Below are 23,783 nucleotides of genomic sequence, written 5' to 3'. Positions count from 1 at the left end.
CTAGGTTTTGGTTCAAGTATTGATGGGATGATTACATTGCAGGTTTTACTCTGCCTCCTTTATGTTTCCCAGTGTAGCCAATAACAGCACAATGTGCAATTTTACTGAATGTCTGCACTGCAGCAGAACGCTGACACGGAAGCTGTAAAGTAAATATTGACGATAAGGATTTCATTGATGTGTATCTTCAGTGTTTTGATGTGTTTATTAGAGGGAGAGCTGCTATTGTGTCATATCATAATATTTTTTACATTTTTGATTACAAGAGTTCAGTGTTCTACTGTAACACTGACAGAGATCCAGGACGTGATAGTTTACCTGTGGTTGATAAGAAGTTGTGCGCTCTTGTCATTTTTACTGTTTCAAATGAAGAAACATTGAACATTGAAAATACGAGAGCTGATTCTCTGATTCTAAAAGTCGAGATCAAACGAGAATGCCTACCCGCTAACCTTTTTATCCCCCGCCGTAGCCGATAGGCCCCGAAGGGGGATCTTGAAACAGTCTCCGTACGTCCGTACGTCCGTCCGTTCGAACGTTTCTACCTATATCTCGGCAACCCCTGGGCCCACAGTGACCAAACTTCACATGTGGATACATCTCAGAGGGGGAAGGGATACTATGGTGACCTTGACCTAATTTGCATATTATGTAGGTCACAGGGTCACGAAGTACTTAAAAACACATTTTGGGCTCTGGAGGCCTGGGTTTTTGAGCTAGGGCTCTGAATTTTTATACACACCTACTAGTACTCTGGGGACACCCTCCAGCATACCAAGTGACCTGACCTTGACCTTGACCTTGAAGATTGGTAGGGTCTGAAGTTTGCTCGTCATGGTTGCAAAATTACGGAGCCCCTCTGGTGACATTGGTGAAAAAAAAATTAGTGCAATACTAGGCATACTCCTTTGCTACTACAAGAAATATGAAAGAATATTACTGTAGGAATTTGGAGAAAAGTACTCTTAAACTTGAATCTGTTGGTTGAAAATAATGATCTCTCGCCTGTTTTCAAAATGCAATAAAAAGGAATCCTTCCTAGGTTTATGCCTGATTCCACTTCAAGGCAATACTAGACATACTCCTTTGTTACTGCAAGCAATATCGAAGAATATTACTCTAGGGATTTGGAGTAAAGTACTCTTAAACTTGGAGCAAATTAACGGAAATAATGATTTCTCACACCTGTTTTCAAATTCCAATTAAAAAAGATTCTTCATAGGTTTATGCCTGGTTTCACTTCAGTGCAATACTAGATATAGTCCTTTACCAGTACCAGTAAGATCAAAGAATATTACTGTAGAAATTTGGAGAAAAGTAATGTCAAACTTGGATCTGTTGGTCGAAAATAATGGTCTTGCCTTCACTAATTTGCTCCAAGTTTAAAAGTACTTTTCTCCAAATTCCTACAGTGACATTCTTTGATGCTGCTTGTAGTAGTAAAGGAGTATGTGTAGTACTGCCTGAAGTGGAATCAGTCACTATTAAGGATTCCATTTTACTGCAGTTTGAAATTAGATGAGACCATCATTTTCGATCAACACATCCAAGTTTAAGAGTACTTTTCTCCAAATTTCTACAGTAATATTCTTTCATATTTCTTGTAGTAACAAAGGAGTATGCCTAGTATTGCGCTGAAGTGAAATTGGGTGTAAACCTATGAAGGATTCCGTTTTATTGCATTTTGAAATCAGACCATCTGTCTTTCTGTCAGCATTGCGGCCGTGCGCTGACCTGTGTTTTACCGTAAAGTCGTTAATAAAAGCGCAGTTAAAATTGAGTGCCGGCTCACTTGACGGCAGTTTAATAACGCGTGGTCACGACTTACTTATCTCGTTCCCACGCCTTAATAACGCGTGGCCACGCGATTAAGCAATAATTTTTTTTTCACCAATGTCACCAGAGGGGCTCCGTAAAAAATACATGTATTTTCATATAAACATTTCTCCTCATTTCTCAGCAGTTCCTGGGCCCGCAGTCACCAAACTTCACACATGGACACTCCACCTGGGGAGAAGGGGCACCATGGTGACCATGACCTAATTTGCATATCAGGTCACAGGGTCACTAAGTGCATAAAAACACCTTTTGGGCTCTGGAGACATATTTTGACATAGCTTATGAAGAAGACCTTTCAGATTCTACATAATTATCTACTAGGACCCATGGAACACCCTCTAGTGTACCAAGTGTGCTGCCTTAGAGCTGGCTTTGTGAGAAAATATAAAGCCCTCCGGCGGGGGATTAGCCGAGCAACGGCCTTCTTGTTACTGGGGTCACCACAACAAGTTAACACGCACAGTGGAATTATATTTGAGATTGAATGAACTTCTTTCTGCAAACGAGACTCAAACCTGCCACAGTCAAGATTGATTCAACTTGAGGTGCCAAGCACCAGAGAAACAATATCTAAAAAATAACAAGACATTTTACGCTCAAGTTACTTTTATTGATCCCCTTCAAGACCCGATGTTTCTGTATTTTGCATTTTACCAATCCAATTTTTAGGTCAACTTAACCCTCTGATGCATGAACTATGACAATCTGAGTCAATATGTCCTTTGAGTTTCACTTCTGTTTTCAAAAATACATTTCTTTTTAGCACTGCCAAGTTTCTAACATTGCCTTTTGTTAAGGCCTGAATAAAAAAACAAACAAAGGATGCATGCAACTGTGAAACTTACACCTGAGGCAGAGCTGCAACTTAATAGCTCTTCATATTTCTTTAAAGTTACAGGACTGGTTTGTACATGTGATTGCGATGGCCTTAATACATTTGCAGTCACAAAAATAGATGTAATAGTCTCTGCATATCTGAACACCCATCTGAAGTATGCGCTACACGTCAGCTCATCAAATCTGTATGTATGAAGGTTGTCAAAGCACCCAGCATTAGGTGGCTCACAGCTTTGCATGCAGATGTTTTTCGGTCTTTTGAGTGCATGCAGCTCGTGACCGCATGTACATACGTATTTCACCTCTGAGTTGAGGTCAGCGATCTCTTCCCTCAACATTAACTTCTCGGTCTCTGAGAAAAAAAGGCAAGTCTCCCTCAATCATCGTATAGATTTTCCAGACATGTTTTGCAGGCTTGTGTGCAGTCATGTTCCATGTGCGCATTTTACACAGCTCCCCCATCAACTTGATAAGGGAGCTGTTGTCACTGAAATCATCCTCGTGTTTGAGATTGATTGGTGAATATAAATTTCACATAGACTGGCACCCTGTGCATAGCGCAGCTGCACCCTGCCGTCACCTAGAGCCTGCTGGGACTGGCTTCTGTGACCTTTGACCCAAACACTGATATATAGAAGATGCATGGATGGATTTAAAAAGATTTAAAAAGCCTATTGACTTATTCTTAAATCAATAGGCTAAAAACATAAATGAAGCAAAGATATCCTGATTTACAAAAATAAACTGTCAAAATAAAAGAAGATCTTTTTAAATCTAAGATTCTTCTGAAATGGATGGATTGCTTGGTGAGGCATGTGTCACATTCATGACCGAAATCGATGGTTTTCCTCACTTTTCACAGATACAATTTGTGTGGAGCCACAAAATAGGTTTAACCTTTAAAATGAAGATAACACTGCTCTTAAAGGAGTATATAGAGTTTTTCTTAAATGCCATTTTCCAGATTAAATTCATGAGGAATTTTCATGTACAGGCCCCTGTGGCTGAAGCCAAAGTGACACAAAGGTCCACTGCACCATTGGCAAGAATTTCAATGAGGGGAGATTTTCAAAATACTTGCACAAAAAATGGTCTTTGTCATCTGGGTAGAATAAGAGTAACATAAGAAATAGTTAATGAAATGTTTTTATTTCAGAGGCAGGGAATACCAATATGTTTGAGTAAAAAGGTGATTGATGATATATTCATTGGTTGACTGGCAATTTTGGAAGCCAAAACTTTAGCATTTTGTTTGTCTTGTGTTTTGGAGCCAGAAGTGATGGGGAGAGGTTTGAACTCTTAGAACTGAACCTGTAACCTTCCAGTCAAACTGCTCTACCAGCTGAGCCATATCCATGGACTTTACATTCCCTGTGTGACCCTGTGTGACCCGAAATTGCCTATAGGTGTGCATGTGTGTGTTTGTCCCGTGATGGACTGGTGACCTGTCCAGTTTGTATCCTGCCCTCGCCCATAGTTAACTGGGATTGGCTCCTGCATCTTATGACCCTGCACAGGATTAGTATTAAAACTCATTTTAAAAAAACGATTTGTATTCCTTGGCTTTTAACCCAGATTGAGACTCCGCTCCTGTTTTTATTATTTCCATTTTATAGTTGAGTTGTTTGCAATTCGTGTTTTTAGGTGGTCATGTCTATTTATGAGCGGCACTTTGGCTCAGTTGTAGCTTTAAAGTGCTTTTACAAATACATTTCAACTGAGTATAGACATTACATTGTATCCATTTTCAAGTGGCTATAGTTGTTTTTAACCAATTGAGTTGTTTCACCCTGTTTGAGATGTATTAAACATGTCTCTCTTTTTCGGGGGGCCCTGCTTGGTTGACTACATGTGTTGTTTTGTTTTGGGGGAATATTTCACCTCTCAGCTGGCCTGAAGCTCCTCCTGGAAGTTTCTGGATCTCCGGTCAGGTCTGGGTGGGGGAATACCATGGCTTCCTGAAAATCAGTGCGTGGCGGGGCGGGATCCTGAGCTGCCTGCGTGTTTTCCTCCAGGATCCTGATACGTGGCTGTTTGGGAAAGCCTCTATGACCGATAGTAACTTGTGCGGCTCCCCCCGCAGCAGCAGCAGCAGCAGCAGCGGCGGCCGTCGCAGCTGGAGTCCCGGAGCTCCGCAGCCTGCCTCCATCAAACCGGCCTGGATGGCAGGGACACACCGGTGCACACTCTCCCGACACCACCAGGCACGTATCCCTCTCCCTCCCCGGCCACGATGTGGCTCCTCTCCCCGGCGTGTGAGTGAGTTTGTCCGCAGTAAGTTTGTGAAAGTGTCGACTGGTTGTAGCCGGATAGCTTCTGTTAGCATCCGTCTGTGGTGACTGCGTGTCGGAGGAGGCTAATTCCCGGGAGCCTGCTAACTTTTTATCCGCTACTTTTCTGAGTAAAAAAAAATAAAACCCAACGTTTTCTTTGTCTCTTTCGCAGCATTTATCCTCTTTTTTTCCAGTCTGTGATTTTAGTGTCGCAGTTGAAATACTGACTCCATGCGTTTGTCTGCCCTGCCAACTTCCAGACAGCCAAGTGATGAACTGCGTGTTTATTTAATGCCTGTTTGTATTCATGCACGCCAAGATTAATATGGAGAAATTGTTAATTTAATAAAAACGGCGCCACAAAGTAAGTAGTAAGTAAGTTTCCGTTTTAAATGTGACACATTGGAATAAAATGCATTCAGGAGGAAGTCTGTCTGGAAATGAGCTAATTCTGGAATCCGCTTCCAACTCACATGGTGAGTCTGCAGCAACAGCCGAGAGGATGGAAAAGTTTACACTTTTACATTAACTTGAGAGGAAAAACAACCTGTATCCCATGGAGATTTGACTAAATGCAACATTTCAATGCACATAGCTGTGGCGATGGGCTGCAGGAATAGCGCATGAATGTTTATAGAGGATACATCAGACTTTGGTTTGGTCATCCTTTACCTTGAAAACAGCATCACTTCTGACGAACGGTTGTTTTGAAACATGTTGAACCTTGTGGGGATGGAGTCTGATTCAGATCTTTCTGTCTTATCCACACAGACAGATTTATGTTAAGCTCAGGAGTCTTTTTTTGGGGGGGCACACCATCACCCCCAGGACTGTCTTGATCTTTGTTATGAAAAACGGTAGTTCTGCATTTTTAGATTTATTTTCCAAGACACCTTCCTGCTGATATTTAAGCAGCCAAAACCTTCTGCACAGTACTGCATTATTTTCCATAATACACATTGAAAGTGTAAATGTGTGAGGAGTTGTTTACTTAAAACATATTGTTCAACGTATCAACTTATTCTAAAGCCGTCAGCCATTAATGACTTAAAATTCATTCTTCACCAGAGGACACCCAACCCCAAACATACAGCCAATGTCGACAAGAACAATCTGTGGTGTAAAGAAAGGCAGAGATTCCTCGGCGTGATAGTGTGGCCAGCACAGCCGGTCTATCTCAACAAGGTGGAGTGTGTCTGAGGTTACCGGATGAGACAGAGGTTTCATCAAGCCTGCATCCACAGAAGCTCTGTGTTTCATTCCCAGAGGACGTTTGGGACAAATATTCCAAATATTCCAACAGAAACTGAGAACAAATGCTGGGTCACAAAAAAAGTGATCTTTGTTGGGTTCATACATGCTGCATTTTGTTATTTTTGCACAGTGCTTTTATATTTAAAGAACTAGGAAACACAGTAGTGGTATTATTGACAAAAAATTAACTTCAAATGAAAAAGTGAGGATTTCTGCCCAGTTGATAGACTGCAAAAGACGTCTACAAGGTTTAAAATTGTCCCTGTTGATAACGTGCATGCAGTGCAAATCATAGTAATTTCTGTGTCTGTCATTCTGGACTAAATCTGCAACAGGAGAGACTTTATTTAATCTGAAAGAGAAACCTTGGAAAGAGTCGTGTTGCATCTGTTGGATTTGTCACTGACAGTTTGTCAAATTATTTGGACAATATACACATAATGGATGCTGGGAAGTACTCTCAGATTCCCATTGTTTTCTAAACAACACAACCAACAGCAATAATGCTGAACACAATTATTTTGACGAAAGCACCCAAGGTATCAATTTAAAGCAAACAGACCTCCAGTCAGATGTGTAGTGCAGTCAATGCATTACTGAAGAATACAATCTGTTCTGATTTCTGCTGCTAAAAGACAAACATTTCTTTTATGGACTAGTTTCTAACTTGATGCTTTCTCTCAAAAATTGTATTCAAACGGTACAATCCATGTTCGATGGCGGGAGTCTTTCAAGCTGCAGTGACGTATACGTACAAGCAAAGACAAATCCTCTGGCTTTATGGGAACGGTGACATCTGTCACTGATCTTTTAGTTTTATTCATGATGGTTTGCTTAAAGGGTGCAGGTGAGGTCTGTTTGTCTCACACTGTGCTCCTCTTACAGCTGCACATGCTATTTGGACCGTGGGACAGATGAGAGGTGGAAGCTGTGGGAGGCCCAGCTGGGCTGTCACTGCTCTGTTTATCCCCATTGCCCTGCTGATGCTGACCTCCAAGGGGGCCTCAAGCAGCCAGAAGATGACACAAACGGCTATGGCTCACGCCACGGCCACGGCTGCAGGACCTGGCTCCGGCCTGACAGATGACCTCCCGGGCCTCCGGGCGGTAGCAGATTTCTTATCCAGTGAACAAGCTCATGTGTGGCTCCTGTCCCTGGTGGGCTCCGTTGCTGTGGGCCTCAGCGGGATTTTCCCTCTGCTTGTCATTCCCATTGAAGCCGGAGCAGCCCTCAAAACAGAAGGTAAGAGAGCAGCGTAATCTCTTTGTTATCACAGTGCTATCACTTTATTTTAATAACTGTAATGACGCTGCGGGGTGATTTAAGCTCGGCACAGCCATGCCGTTTTATGTTGGCATTAAAACTTACTTTAGTATTTTCATTGCATATTCATCATTGAGCACAGATGGCTCCATGTAAATGTTAAGCAGCTTTCAAATTGTTGAAAGCAGGAGAGTTCAGGGTTCAAATGTCTCCAATAAAAGGGAAAAAAAATATCAGCCTCATTAACCCAACAGACTGTACCACAATCTCGGTTGATACTGTGTGCATCACAGGAACTACAAACAGGCCGTCCTTCTGCTCCGGCCTCCACCATCCTCACACTGATCACCATGCCTGTAAAACTCAAAGGCCCCATTGTAAATCTCAGCTCTCGGCAGGACAAAACAACCTTCAGTGGGATCAACAAGTTGCTCTGTTGAATCTTTCTCAGCCGGGCCTGAAATCAGCTGCAGTCTCCTTCAATGATGTTGAAGGTTGTTGAGATTTGGGCTGGTATTTATTGAGGTCGGATGCGTTTTTGACATTGTGTTTGGGGGGCGATTGTCAAGCTGATTTTCAGAGAGCATACATTCGCTAACAAGTGGAGCCAGTGAAACAGGCATTCTTCACTTCCGGGGCCTTATACTCAGCCCTTGGAGACACATATTACTGTTGGAAAACCATCACGATGTGAACTTTGCATAATATGGGACCTTTTAAGGAACTTCCACACTGGGGCTGGAATTTCCCCCTTTAGGCACAAACATGGTCAAACACTTTCAGACGTGTACATACTTCTCCCTTTTCAGCCAGTAATGAGATGAACACTTTTGTATGTTTTTTTTTTTTAATCTGTGAGCGATGAGCTGCAGAATTACAGGTATGAAGATGTGCGTTGGCTCCCTGCTCACAGGTACAAGGCTTTTATAGTTGTCTTACAAAGTGGGTTTTAAATTTCCAGCAAACTGTCTTTTTTTTATACTTAGATTTTTCAAAAAGTCCAAATAGACTCTCATTGTCATTGTATCCGACACAACCACTTGGGATGAGGCCCTGGAGTCTACCCAGAGCTTGTTGAAGAGATTTCATCTTTATTTTTTCTTTATTTGCTGGCTCCCCATAGAAGAGCTTGAAGAAGTTGCAGTGGTTGTGGATTTCTGGGCTTCTTTGCTCGCCATATTCCCAGCTGGGCAGGAGATGGATGGATAGTCCCAATAGATTTATATTAGTGAACAGGAGGCATGTCAGACTGTCGGTCTGACAAATAAACTTGAAGGTGAGCAGGGAACTATTCGCACATTCATGGTTTGGTTCTGCCACTTGCAGTCTGTGAAAGTTGGCTAAACTGGAGCTAAACTCGTGCTTAAGGCCCACAATACTTTTATACGTCTCAATTCTTCAACACACAAAGACAGGGTGGCTATGAAGCTTTATAGAAGCCTGGTAATGATCCATCCATCCATCCATTTTTTTCCCACCACTTTATCTAACCAGCGGCCTAGAGAAGTTTATGAGCAGACAGGTTAAGAAAACAAGACTATAAAGCAGACAAATAGTATTTTTAATCATCATAAAACTGAATTACTGTATATAGTTTCTTAAATTTTGTGAGTACTTCTAATGCCCAATCACACACGGGGATTGGGCCCCCACTGGTGAGGCCCCCAAGCCTCACCAGGAATATTGCAGAGGTGAGAGTGCTAACCATTGTACTATAGCATAGTACAATGAAAATCCTTTCGTGTGAATCAGGGGTGTTTAATTAGAAAGGTTTTTAACACATGTAAAGACACGGGTCCTTATTAGCCGTCTTAGAAGTGCCACAGTAGCCAACTTTCACCCTTTTCACTTGAGACCATGCCACTGTGAAGCAAATTAGCACTGCCCTTATGCCAGGGTTTAAAAGAACAGAGCTGAGGTGCCATGAAAGAGTTTGTTTTGTAATTTCCTACATATGGCTGGTTGATTGCAATAAAGGCGAGAAAACTCAACAACATGCACCTCATTTCACTCATTGGCACGCGTGTGTGTTTCTGCTGTGACAGCACAACTTCACATGCAGACATCATCTGACCGGCTTTTACACAGTGTGGCAGAATAGAGATGCCTATACAGTAACTGTACATTTTATAAAGCCCAGCAGAAAACTGCTGTCTGTTCACAAAAGCCAGATGAATTTATAGAGTGACTGTTACGTGGAGGCTTCAGGTTTGAGGATCGTTGGGTTATTGTAGTTTATGACATAGTGGCTCCATAAGTGATGCCACTGCAAACAAGCTGGTTAGCAAAGCTCGCAGATTGTGCTCGGTATTCACACTATGTCTCTGCTTATACCATCTCCGTGTCAGATCAGTTTATTTGTTTGATGTCTGTATAAAACCATGAATGAGCACAATGTGGAGCTTCCATGGCCAAACGCAAACATTGTGAGTTATTACTATAGTTTGATCTTGGTAGCATTGTCCTGTTTTATTAGACATTATGGCTACTGAGTTGAAGTAGTCGCACTCAGCCCGAGGTCCCTGCAGGGCCGCACCCACAGGAGCGTGGCACTCCTGATGTATTTTAGGCTGGCTGACGGTTGTCAAGTGCAGTCCTGGCCGAGGTTAGTCACCACCAAAGGAAAATCTTCAAACACTCACATTTCAATGGAGCATGAGTAATCGTGGTCAGTACAAGCAGGCTGAGTCAGACCCCCGTTTATGTCTCTTTGAATTGATGAGATTAATTAATCAGTGAAATAAGACGGGCAACAGTACTGAGAGTTTTAAATTATTTGTGGCTATAAAGTAGCATTTTTCATGTGAAACTACGGGGAAAGCTCACTCAAAGTTTCATTACAAATCGTGGTCGGTCCCATGTTTCATCTGTTTTTTTGTGTTTTGTCAGCTGGAAGCCAGAAACTGAAGCAGCTCTTAAGCTTTGCTATTGGTGGTCTCCTTGGTGATGTATTCCTCCATCTCCTTCCTGAGGCGTGGGCGCTCTCTGGCTCCTCAGGTGGGTTTCCCATCCATCTATGCCGTCACCTCCTTCGCAGTTATGTGAACGCTGTTTCCTCTCTAACAGACTGAAGATTTGGTATTTCTTCATGGACTTTACGTTCTGATTGGTCCCTTTCAGACGGGGAAACACTGGACATATGCCTTTATTCTGATAACTGTGCATCACATTTTATGTGACTGTTATTTGTGTCAGTCTGATTGCTTATTTTGCATCATCTGCATAAAGCTAGTGAAAAGTATGTATATATTTTCAGTCGAGCTTTGGGTATTTTTGTTTTAATTTCCTGTACAGTCCCACTGTATTAAGATTTCTCCTGGGATTAATGCAGTATTTCAGTTCTCTTACTGTGACACTGTTTCACCTTTTCTTTTGTGCTAAACCCATGTGTTATAAGCTTTAGCACTATTTAATACAGGGTATATTACTGTCGCCCACTCATACTACATTTCCTCCTCCCAGTTTTATTTACAATCTGTCTGCTTCTCTTCCAGCTGGTAAACAGAACCATTACATGGCCCCGGGCTTGTGGGTAATCATCGGCCTGCTGGCCTTCCTAATCCTGGAGAAAATGTTTCCAGACCAGGACAGCCTTGAGGATCCCACCTCAGATTCTGACCTGAATTTTAACTCTGCTGTGAGTGTGTGTGTTTGCTGAAATATAACTACTTCTCTCTTTTTTTTTCTTCTTTTTTTTTTAAAGGACGCTGCACCCTCATATTCCTTGGAAGTCTCAGCACACACACACACACACACACACACACACACACACACACACACACACACACACGTCAATACAAGCCTTCACATATTTCTGCTCCGCTCCGTGCAGAATGCGTTTATGCTTGGTCTGCATCTTTGTGTCAGTTGAGTTTTGATGACTGCTATAACCGAGAGTTCACGACAATAGTTGGACTCCAAGGGACAGGCGCTATTTTGCCTCCTCCGAGAAAGATGGTCAGACCTTCTACAGACTGTTTTCCTCAGGAAAGGTCTGTCATAACAACAATCAAAGTTGTGTTTTTATGTAAACACGATCTAAATAATCTAAATATCGACATCTTAATTAGCTTTCTCTTGCATTAATTACTACTACTTCTTTGTTACCATGAGGGAGGTTGTCTGAGTCTGGTTGTTTCAGTCTCTTAGTCTGGACTAAAGCAGAACTAGAAACATGGATTTAAATAGAATTTTAATCCATGATTGGAAAGACCGTGGATTGTTCTACCTTCTCGCTTGGAAAAAGTGTGGGGCCCACTTTAATCCAAGTCATGTTCGCTGGGCTTCAGCCCCTGACCAACCGAATCCAGAATAAACCAGGTGGAGACGATAGATGTTATGAAGTGTTTCGTCCTGAATCCCAGTATTCACTACATTTTCACCATTTATTTAAACAGTGTGTTGGAGTTTTTTTTAATGACACACTTTACGTCACACAACTTTTACGACTTCCACAACAAAGTCTTGTGCAGCGTTATTTTGCACTCGTGAAGTTATTTTAGTGGCTGAGAACACACAGGGAGCTTATAAAATGTAACCGGGAATCCAAACGAGGGCAGAAATTCTTCAGTTTCACACATAAACCGAGATTTTGTGGCTGTGAATCCGTCACACCCTGTGTTTGTGCCGTTTCTGTCTTTGGTCGGTGCGCCAGTTTGAATGGAGACGTGTTGTTTATTTGGGGAAATCATCTGTTGAGAGAGGTCATTTGTTTGACACTTGTTCGGATTAGCTGCAGTGACTTGATTCCCACTGTGGGGCCCCCGAGGAAGCCCCTCAACTCCAAACTGTTACACCTCAGCTCCTGAAATGTAGAGTTAAGGTTAGATATGAATAGGATGGGTTAAATATAGAAGGTTGATTTTCCCAAAGGGATGAAGTAACTTAATCCGAAAATATAAACAGCCTCTTATCAGTGAAGATGAACTAAACCGGTCTGTTTGTTGTTGGGTTTTTTTTTTTTTTTTATTGCACCCATAACTGATAATCAATAATAAATACTATTTATAAGAAAAGAAAAAAGTACAAGAGCTGTAAGAAATGTTGGAATAAGATAAGTTGTGATTTAATACCAGGCCGGCTGAGAATCTGTTTTGTCAATTTATTTTTTTGTTTTGTTTAGTTTTTCGAAAACGTAAGGAAATATGTACTTGGTCGTTTCCAAAAATATTAATCTACCGACGCCGTAGTACCGAACATTTATGCCAACTAACTCTAAACAACTTCTCCTTGTTGACGCTTGTTATGGTAAATATTGAATTTTCTGCTGATGTTTGATATGTCCGTGTCTTTTAGCAGGTAATATTTTCTGCATATCTGAAATTGTTATCTTTTAGCAGGTAATATTTTCTGCATATCTGAAATTGTTAGTAGTAGTGGGCATGAATAATACCTGCAAACATTTTCTGAGCAAAATGGGCAAAAGCAATCAAAGTGTCTCACTTTGATTTGGTTTCCAATATTTGGTTTTCAGTTCAGCGTTGTCTATGCCATTGTTATCAGATCATCAAGTCTGAACCTCAATATGAAGCCAATCAATAATAAAAATGTTAACCTACATGGGACTTTTTTTGGATTAGCTGTTCATGTTTTATTTAAATAACTCTGGCAACTACCGTAATATCACGATGGCGCTTGTTTGTCATTGTTTGAGATGAAGGTTAGTCTTCAAAATATGACTTCTAATGAAACAAAACAACATTGCTTCCTTGTTGAAAATGGCAGGCCGGCTGCGGTGTCTTTTTAAAGAAATCCCAGTCCTCCTCCCGTCTTTGTAATGCCGTTGAGGGAGAGCCTGGACTCCACGGCTCAGCTCCTCCACTTGTCTATTTTTAGTGCCGGGGTGAAGCAGCTGCTTTAGCCATTTTCAGTGTCCATTGGAGAACAAACACTCAGCTCGTAGACAGAAGCTTCAGCAGACAGGGAGCAGAGTGACAGAGCTACTTTCTCTTTGAATACTCCATGGTGAGGCTAATCCTCTCAAAAGATGCAAGGAGCTTAACAAGCTGCACTTATTCTCTTTTTATTATTATTATTATTGGATGGGGTTTGGTGTTTCTGATTGCAGCATCACACGTTTGGAGAGCTGCAGTGTTTAATGTGGAGGCCAGAGTTTATCGCTTTCTTGCTTTGTTTCGTCTCATTACACGGAAGTGGCATAGTTTAGCAGTAGAAATTCATCTGCACATCTCCATGGACGACTCGTCACACTTTATCGTGGCCTCGTGCCGCAGTCACAGACACAGAGCAAACATTTCCTGGCAGCAGCCGAAAAAGACGGCAGGCTATTTCCCCCTCGCTTAATTTGACGATCGGTTTAAATGGCAGCGTAAGTGGTTTCTGAATGATGGAACAGGGAAGTCAGCTGTTCTCGGAAAGCAGAAGCTACGGCCTGACATGAATGGGCCTCCTCTTTCACATTGGGAAAAGTGAACACATCGAGATTTAAGGGTCATCTGTTAGAGCTGAGAAACAAAGCCGTGAACAAGCGAGTGCTGATTGCTGCGCATAAAGGGAAGGTGGAGAAATAATGAGAAGGTTTTAACAGCTGCTCAGCGCACGGTGGGTGAACCCTTTGACTCGCAGCAGCACCAACGGTAAAATGCTTGTTTATTGCACTGTGGGATTCAGACATTACCATTACCATGCTGTTTTGAACACAGCTGGAGTTCATGGCCAAGATGGTCAATATGGTCGCAAAGGATACTCATTTCAACCGAATGGCACATTACTGATTGTAGAGCCAAAAGGATATGTTTACTTATTTAAAAGATGCTGAAATTGGGACTTCACCTTAATTTTCACTTTGTTTTTCTTCCCATGCATCTTCACAGAGGCAGACTAATTCAGTCTACAGTGGAAAAGCAGTGGCATCGCTTAGAAACGGGCACCATGCTGAGTCATGGAAATCCTCCAAGCAACAGAGTCTGCCGGAAAGATCAGAGAAAATCAAGGTAATGCTGCTGACAACCAAAACCTATCCCAGTTAAGCAAAAGACAGAAAATGAAGAAGCGCGTGCACCACTGGGGGTAAACATTTGACATAGATTGCTTATGGAAGACGAACATATTTTATTTCTTTTTGCTCGTTAAACGCTCCAGCCGGAGTCATAAACAGAAACTCTGCTGGCCTAATTGAAAGCAAAAAGATAAACTCAACAGCTTACTTTCTGTTTGAAAGTGCTCTTAGCCCCTTTTTTATACGACACAAACTTTTTCTTTTTTTTTTCTATCGGTGAAGGAAGCTACACAGTGAACCTGTTTAAATCACTATGAAAATCCAATCACTGCTACTAAGCAGATAATTGTAAAAATCAGATCTGTTGTTAACAAGCACTTCACAAAGCTGATGATCGCAAAACTACCATAGTTTGCACGTTTGATCGTTGGACGCTTTTGGAATATATATGCAATGAAATGCAAACTGAAAAAAGAGACCAAATTCATGTTGAATGGAATAAAAAATAAGACTGTATGCTGTTTGACTAATCAACTTGGTCAGTTGGGGAAATGACTGTAGATCAGGGTTCACTCAATATGTCTTTTTGATTTTGACATTTGTGTTTTGAACAGGCTGATAAATCAAGTGCTATATAAGTGAAACCCATTTTACTATTTGTGTATTTGCAACAATTAGTCTAAATTCAAATATGCTGGTGTGGAGTCAAAGCCTTCTGCACAACAGGAATGTATGTAGAACTGATTCTTTGTCTTTATTGGACTATCGAGACATTTAATGGGTTGGGAGACGAATGTTGATGCTATTTAAAAAAAAAAAAAAAATGTATTACAAATCCACTACTGTATTTGATTTTCTTCTTTTGTCCTACATAAAATCAAAGTTGAGTGCTTGATGAAGGAGAATATATTTAGTCACATTATCTCCTGAAGAATATATATTTTTTAAATTGGCAATGATTCAGGAAAAAGTCACATTTTGAAACATATATATATGTAATACGTTGTGTACAATGAGATCAGCGCATTTTACAGGATGAGTTCTTTGGTTGTCATTTAGATGACAACCAAAAATGGGAATTTCAACAAAGAACATGTTGCATTAACAAGAGCTTTTGTAAGTCCTTCACCTGCCTCTTGTTTAAACATGAGCAGTGATGGTGCTTACACAACCCACACAATTTAACAAATTATTACAGGAACAATAGCAACAGAATCGTCAGAGAGGTTCATGGATAGCCAGCAGAAAATGTTTGGAGTCGATTTTCGTTATCTTCTTTTCAGTACTCCTCTAAGGGAAACGGATCACATACTTTGAAGCATTTAGACAACAAAGCTTGCTGCAATCACAAGACTTTCCCTGTTTATATGTAAAGTAACACTTGTTGCTCAGAAGAAATTCAACTTTAGATCTGTACAGATTATGCTTGGACTCCTGTTGTTTTGTCAGCTCAGAACAACCTCATTAACATAAGGCTGGGGTCGTGTGTGTGTGTGTGTGTGTGTGTGTGTGTGTGTGTGTGTGTGTGTGTGTGTGTGTGTGTGTGTGTGTGTGTGTGTGTGTGTGTGTGTGTGTGTGTGTGTGTGTGTGTGTGTGTGTGTGTGTGTGTGTGTGTGTGTGTGTGTGTGTGTGTGTGTGTGTGTGTGTGTGTGTGTGTGTGTGTGTGTGTGTCACAGACAAGTGGATACCTGAACCTGCTGGCCAACTGCATTGACAACTTCACCCATGGACTGGCCGTGGCTGGGAGTTTCTTAGTCAGCAAAAAGGTGAGAAATTGTGGGGAAAAACCCATTCTTTAATAATAAAAACTAACATTCAGTCTGTATTTCTTATTCATGGTGCCTCAGCCACTTTGACTGATATGCAGCTGCGTTCCTCTCTCTGGCTCCGAAGCTTTGTGTTTGTTCGTCTCTGAGATAAATGTACAGTCTAGACTGAGAGTCCTGAAGGCCTGCAAAAACTCAATTGGAAAAACTGCTTTGTGTCACTTTATGAAAGCTACAATAAAGTATTGACAGTGTCTGAAGGCAGCATGTTGGATTCAAGTTATTTCAAGCAGTGAAGTCAGACGTCCATTTTGCAGTAAAAGTTTTTTTTGTATGCATGTTTTTAAAAATCTTTAAAAGCTAAAACTATGAGTGAAATGAAGCCTTGTCTTGAAGTGATGGATCAGAGGAGTTTGTGTTTGGGAAAAAGTGCACAGAGAGCTGCTCAGGTCTTATAAAAGCACAAGTGCGTTTGCATTCGCTTGTCTCCTCATGCATATTTATAGTAGATCCTCTGGTTTTCATACCCTGTAATTGCAGGTGCTCCCTGGGGTTTGAGACTAAATTGGTACATAATCATAAACTGACAATCACAGCTGATAAATACAGCACAAGAGCTGAGAGTAAATTGTGATACGAGAAGGAAGGGACTGAAATGTCAGTTTTTTGTAACCATTTGCAGAGTCAAACACGAGTAAAACTTATAAATGGAAGGCAACATAAAGCAAAGTGTGATTTTTATCTGTGAAAAGTACCACTGACCATTTGTGGGAAACGCAGACCCAGGTCTGAATAAAGCCACACGGTGAGGCGACGCCAAACTGAATAACACAATGTCCATTGAGGATGACTACGTGTGAATGCAAATGTGGTTGTTTGCACTTTAAAAGGTTGAATATTAAGAGGGGAGCTGCAGATGACCAAAGTGGTTGCTGTGATATTCAAATGAAAGTGAGGGACAAAGATGTATCCAGGGAGATTTTAGACATACATCATCTCACTCAAGAGTACAGTGTTTGGCAGCGCGTACCGGCTCGCTGGCACAGCCGCACACTCGTCGTGTACGCAGTCCCACCGCATTTTAAAAAAGACCACTCGGTGAGCGCCTATTAGGGATACAACAAACTCTTCCACCTTGAAACGTCTCTCTCGTCGTACTGCGTTTACGGCTGTATAAAGGTGCACTTTAAACTGCAGTAACACAGATTTGTACCGCTTCACTGGGTCACTGTATTTGTAGCTGTGGAAGCGGAGTCCAGCTGGAGAGACATAAGGCTAGCAGCGTGAACTATGGATCCATGTGCCAGAGAGGAAGTTAACTAGATGTCTCAAACGTGCACATACAAGACATCTCACCGGTGCTTTCTGTTTACTCGTTGTGCTTTTAACACTGTGTCGTTCTTGCGCAACGACACTGGAAAATGATTAACTGCAGTGTTTGGACATGTCTTGAGTTTGGTTCGATTTTTTTTTTTTTTTTTTTTCCCCCCCCATTGGTTCAAGGACCTAAAGCTTCAGTTTGGTTAATTGTGAGTAGAACACAGATTTTGGCACTAATCGAAAATGTGAATTTATGGCTTGCTCAACGAATTCAGATTCAATAAAACACATTTTTAATGGATATTTCATCAGATTGCTGTTATCGTGTGTTTGTTCCCGGAGTAGTTTAGTGTGAACGGACCTTTAGATATGTTTGACATCTAATTCTTTTAACATGAAGAAAAGGTGAGAATAGATTAGAAAGAAAGAAATTGCAACATTTCTGATTCTCGCATTCCACTTTCAAATAAGAAAATATAAAATGGCAATCTGTCCAGATTTTGTGACGTGCATAAATCCGGGACCTTTGCACTCCCCTCTCAGCTCTAAATGCATTTTAGAATGTTTTTGGTTCAGTTTGAGAGACTTTAATAGATGCTAGTGCTGCTTCTGAGGAATTTAATCAGCAGGTCCTCCTGCCGTCATCATTTTTCTCTTAGTCATCGTGAAAGTTATGGAAATAAAAATATTTTGATTAAAAAAAAAAGAAGAAGAAGAAGAAGGAAAAACCCAATGATATTGAAATTCTGCCTGCAGGTTGGATTTCTCACCACTTTTGCAATCCTACTTCACGAAATCCCTCACGAGGTGAGACGGCCAACTTCTTTCTCTTAATGTAGTCTTCATTGTTTACGTACCTGTAGTCGGTTTACGGTGAGACAGTGACGCGCCAGATGCTTAACCATGACAAATGTCGTGGTTTGCAGGTGGGAGACTTTGCCATTCTGCTGAGGGCGGGGTTCGATCGATGGAGCGCCGCTCGCCTGCAGCTGTCCACGGCGCTGGTTGGCATCTTGGGAGCTTGCTTCGCTTTATGTGCACAGTCGCCAAAGAGCACAGGTGAGATGGGCCCTTTTAATACGTATAATTCAATGGAAAAACACCACCAAATCTCAGTCTGTCGTCGTGTTGTTCATCAGTAAGCCTCAATCACATTGTTTTCTGGTCGTTGCAGTTTAATTTAGCACCGAGTTTTGCCATTTTAATGCCAGAATTAAACAGCCTCCTCACGAATGTTGCACCAGAACAAGTTCTCCCTCGACACTGTTGGCAAAGCAACTGTCGCTGCAGCCTGTTTATTGCTACACGAGCTGATGCTGCTTTGTTTGAGGGAGTAGAAATAAAGTAGGTTCTTCTTACTCTAGCAGCAACACGAAAAGAAAGGAAATACTGTGTTTGTATGGGTGTTACAGTCACCCTTTGCATTTTCCTTATAAAGGTTTTCCCTTATAAGAGGTAAATAAACAGACTGTCCTCCAGTACAATATTGATCCAGAAGGACTGTGACGGCAAAGAAACAATCCAGCAAACATACACTTTCTTTCTGTTTGTACACACCGTGGGCGCATTCAGGGTTTGATTCTCCAGTGGCGACATTGCATGGTGAAGACCAATCCATTCAAACCTGCAATAATATTAACTGTGGAGTGTCAGAAGCAGTCATCACTTTTTCCTGTTGTTTGTAGAAAGTGCCAGCACCTGGATACTACCTTTCACTTCTGGGGGTTTCCTCTACATCGCCCTCGTGAATGTGGTGCCCGACCTGCTCGAGGAGTCCAGTTTAAGGTGTGTTATTTCATTCATTCATTCATTCATTCCATTGTTATTGCCACACCTTTTTCACATTTAAAATTTGACGGGACTATATCCATGTCTGAACATCCATGTTTTTTTTTTGTTTTTTTAAATGTCACCTGTTTTTGTCATATTGATATTTTGTGTCGATTAGTTGTCGTCTTTAAGGTAAATTCCCCATTTCCCAACTGAAGAAGATATTTTTGATCTCATTCTATCTATGTATAATTGTCTATTTTGTTAGAATTTAATCTATTGAAGTGCCTTAAATTGTGCCAACCTGCATGAAAAGTGATATATGAACAGTATTAACCTGAAGTCACGGCTTAAAGGTCTTCAAGTCTTCAATCTTTTCTCAAACTGGGAGAAGCTTGATTCAAAATGCAAACCAAAACATATTCGTAACGAGATATGATCAAATCTCGTGGTGGTGACTCCGTCTGAAGACCTCAGCAGATTGAAACTCGATGAGAAATGTGTAATGACTTCTGTGGTGTGAAAATGGTTGGGTCTTTGTATCAGTCTGAATCTGTAACCTCTGCCGTTTGTGTTTTCTTTCAGACAGTCCCTGCAGCAGATACTGCTGATTTTCAGTGGTGTGGCCACCATGGCTCTGCTCTCTGCTATTACTGAGTGACTGTGGAGGAAACGGCCCCTCTTGCCTTACAAATAATACTAAAGTCGGCGGTGGAGAGAAATCCTTTTAAACCACTCTACCCCTCACATCTGTTTCCCCTCGATCATGGAAGCACCGTATTGATGAAGAAATCTTTTGATATCCTCATCGTCATGTTGAGATCATCTGACAGACGGCACTTGATGAGAAAGGAGGACCTTTGCTCTGGTGACATTTGTGTGGACACTTTTAATGACGTGCCGAACATGAACAATAATAGAGTATTGTGAGGATTCAGGTGGATCTTTGTTACCAAATGGTCCTTATTGATCAGACAATCCAGACATTTTGCACATGTATTTACACAGTTGAAAAAGGATTTATAATAGTACACAGGAGTACGCAGACCAGGTATTACTGGCCCCGTGCTTGGACCTCCCTCTTCACATTGTATTCAATCCTACATAGTTTAAACATGCGTGTCGTTATTGTTGCGCATCCAAAGATTCAGACGTAGCTGCTGCATATTTATTGAATCGTTTTGTCTGACTTCCACAGCCATGTTGTCATTTACTCATGATATGAAATAAGTGCCCAAAAGTCAGATTTCTTAGATTATTCTTTACACCAAAGTTTATTTTTGTGTCTCAGTCCGCCCTTTGAGCATTTGTTAGTGCTGACATGAGGCTCTTCTTGAACAAAAAGTTGTAGTGATGTTGAATACAAATAGATTGGTGCCATTTCAAAATGTCTTGTTTTAGGTTCACACTTTAAACATTTTTATCGAGAGTTGGGACTTTTAGAAAGTTGGTGATGTAAAGGTATTCCTGTCATGTTGTTTATACTCTGTCAGCATTTCACTCCCGCAGAAATAAATAAAAGAATTTAAGATGATACAATGAAATAAATAAAAGAATTTAAGATGATATATACAGAGATAGTTGCTTGGTTTGTCTGCAAATGTTGACACTGTTTGCTCCCCGAAACTTCAGTGATTTGATCTGCATCATCATTTTTATACGTTACTAACATGACGGTGTTGCTGTTGCTGCTACCTGTGAAAATCAAATTGTTAGAAAGCTGTAGTATTGCTCGCTGCGCTGCCAGTTACGTTATTCAAAGTTGTGGCTATTATACTAAACTCCTGTTTACTGTAGAAGGAGTGACTCAATCCTGAATTAACTCGGGATAGGCTAACCGGATGTGTAACACTCACCTGTATCCACATTAACTGACAAATTAACATAATTCCTGTACTTTTATTGGCCTTTTCTGCTGTTGTTTGCATGTTTTCTCTTGGTTTTAGTGATACATCCCTCCCTCATCAATCCACCCGTCTTTTATACTACTTTATACTACTTTATCCGACTCATTTATTATGGGTCGCTGGAGCCAATCCCAGTTCACTAGAGTTCAGTAGTGAATAGTAGTTTGCCTTTCTGTGTTCGCTCTGTAAAGGCCAAACTGTTGTACATGCTTACATTAAACATATGTGCAATTTAGATCCATTAACTTCAAATGTATGTTTTCATTTTCTATGTAAACACACAGAGAACATACCCCCAAACCCAGACTCTCACTGGGAATACTCTTGCCTGAAGGCGACCGTGTCAAACATAGTGCCACGCTGTTTCTCGTCGTCAATTTATAAATTACATATTAAGAACAGATAACTTGCAGATTATAGAGCCTCTACCTCCATTTAGCTTGGTAAATGAAGTGAATCGGATATTAGACAGGCCTATACGCCACTGATGCGTCAGCTGATGTCTCGTACTGTTTCAACACTATGAAAATACAATCAATACTTGGATTGATTCGGGCAGTTTGAGGATGTCCTCTTTTTAATGTGCTGACCTGTGTGAAGGTGCTGAGGCGGCTCAGCCTAGAGAACTGACCTTGCTGCAAACAAACAAACAAAAACCCCATCCTCTCCCAGTACAATTTCACCTCAAAGGTCCTATAATGTCATATGGGCGTGGGGGGGAGGGGAGCATCGATTGTATGTTCACACTTGTCCGATTTCAACAGTCTATTTGGCAAGTGTGTGTTGCCATAACGACTTCTCCACAGGTCGCCTTCCTTAGTCATCAGCCTGTGTGCGGCTTATTGTCTGTGGGAGCCTTCCTCAGTCGCAGCACAGAAGGCCAACAAACAGCCACTATTTACACTGTAGTGGAACACATTCAGGAGGAAACGGCACAAACACTCCAATGGCAAACCATCCCATTCCCACAACTTCAGAGTTTAATCCAAGCAATTCAATTCCTGCAGAGTGGAATTAAAATATCAGAGCAAACTATTTTGCTGGGAATGTGCTGCTGTAAATATTAGTCAGAAGCGGCTTTCAGTTTATGTGCAGTCAAGAAGTTTCATTTACGTTCAGGATGCTTTTGAAGTGATACTTTTATTTACTGTAGGCAGATACTGTAAATCCAAACATGTTGTCTCAGTATTTAGATATAATGCAAGATTTTACACACCACAGATGTCACATTTCCTTTTCTAAGCCCTACACAGTATCTGAGAGTACAAACAAACTTCACAGGTGGCTTTTCTTTTTTTTTTAACCATCACATAAAAGTTTACATAAGAAATTAAGGCAAGCAATTTTGTTTCATTTCACATCATGCTACAGTACTAAAAATATAATCATTGTATTATTGCACATTGTTTGTGCCTTGAATGTCTTATTGTACAAAGTGCACTTTCTTTTTTGTTTGATCCTGCTATCGCTTATATTCGTTATTCCTTTTGTGTATTTTGATTTGCTACCTTAACCTCTTATGATATTAAATCTATATTTAGTTAATTGAAATGTGCTCTGAATGCGGGGTGTCTCATACTATTACTACTAATAATAATACGAATTTTCACATCAAGTAGTGTGTGCAGATGCAAATCTCCTACAAACGAGATCCAATGCATTTTATTATTTATTGAGTTAAAAATGGATACTGCAACATGGCGTTCAATCATGGTGGAGCAAAGCTGTGACCTCACAACAAAAAGGTTCATGGTTTGAAGCTGCCAGCCTGTTGGGCCTTTTACTGTGGCTCCTAACTGGGTAAAGTGTCTGTCTTGTAAACAGGAGATCCTGGGTTCAAATCCCAGCAGTGCCTCTGCAGACCTTTAATTGTGTGTTTAATGGCTGATGAGTGTAGCTGCTCTTCATTAAAGATTCATTACACATAATGATATTAAAGCTTTCAAGTATCTGTGTGCACTTTGCATGATCTCCCAGTGACTATCTGGGGTTTCTTCGGGTGCTCTGGCTGTCTCCAACAACTCAAGTACAAACTCTTGAGGTAAAAAAAAAAAGTAAATTGAATGCCTTGTGTTAACTCCTTGATTCACTAGTCGAGGATGTCTGCCTCCTTTTGCCTTGTCTTGACTACCTTCAACCACTCGGATATAGAATATGAACAGGGTTTTATTTCAAGTCAAACCGTGAAAATATATCAATTATGTTCAGATTCATAAATAAACCCTGTGAAGAGTCCTTGTAATTCTTCATTCTAATTAACTGGAATAACAATTCAAAGAGCATACTGTTTCCAACATTCTTTATCAAACATGTATTCACAACAGTTACTCTTGTATTCACCCCTTTCATTGATGTCATCTTGTTGTAGTATTGTCTGTTTGTATATGATTTTTTTAATAATTGATTTTTCTTAAAACTTTGTACATAACATGTTTAATTTTTGCAAAAGGAAAGGAGGGTGAATATCTCTTAAATGAAAGAATATAATACAGGTTAATGCAAATTATTTTGTTGTAACTTGTACTCATAAGCAAATATGTTAAGACAACTGAAAGCTTGTACAAACTTAATGTTGTATCGCTTTGATTGCATACAA

The 23,783-nt window shown here is 40.8% G+C and overlaps 1 protein-coding gene across 2 annotated transcripts; it reads left to right on the top strand.

Annotated features, from left to right (window-relative positions):
- The first annotated feature begins 4,621 nt into the window (after positions 1–4,621).
- Positions 4,622–22,742, top strand: slc39a13 (solute carrier family 39 member 13). Of its 2 annotated transcripts, none has more exons than XM_080495723.1 (10): positions 4,622–4,950; positions 7,089–7,445; positions 10,356–10,463; positions 10,961–11,103; positions 14,300–14,419; positions 16,101–16,190; positions 18,267–18,317; positions 18,437–18,569; positions 19,196–19,295; positions 19,866–22,742. In XM_080495723.1, exons 1-10 carry the CDS (start codon positions 4,725–4,727, stop codon positions 19,939–19,941), a joined length of 1,404 nt encoding a protein of 467 aa, XP_080351849.1. In that variant the 5' UTR covers positions 4,622–4,724; the 3' UTR covers positions 19,942–22,742. The 2 variants fall into 2 exon arrangements, with proteins under 2 accessions (XP_080351849.1, XP_080351850.1); XM_080495724.1 differs by having other exon boundaries at positions 4,759–4,880.
- The last annotated feature ends 1,041 nt before the right edge of the window (positions 22,743–23,783 follow it).

This window comes from Blennius ocellaris (assembly GCF_963422515.1).
Source record: "Blennius ocellaris genome assembly, chromosome: 1".
Classification (NCBI taxonomy): Eukaryota; Metazoa; Chordata; class Actinopteri; order Blenniiformes; family Blenniidae; genus Blennius; species Blennius ocellaris.
Note: the sequence above shows the minus strand (reverse complement) of the source record. Positions and strands in the feature narration are given on the sequence as shown.

Coding starts and splice junctions, on each gene's coding strand:
- slc39a13 (XM_080495723.1), top strand. CDS start 4,725: ATGACCGATAGTAACTTGTGCGGCTCCCCCCGCAGCAGCAGCAGCAGC. Junction 10,464..10,960: donor GGCGCTCTCTGGCTCCTCAG/GTGGGTTTCCCA, acceptor CTTCTCTTCCAG/CTGGTAAACAGAACCATTAC. Junction 18,318..18,436: donor TTCACGAAATCCCTCACGAG/GTGAGACGGCCA, acceptor CGTGGTTTGCAG/GTGGGAGACTTTGCCATTCT.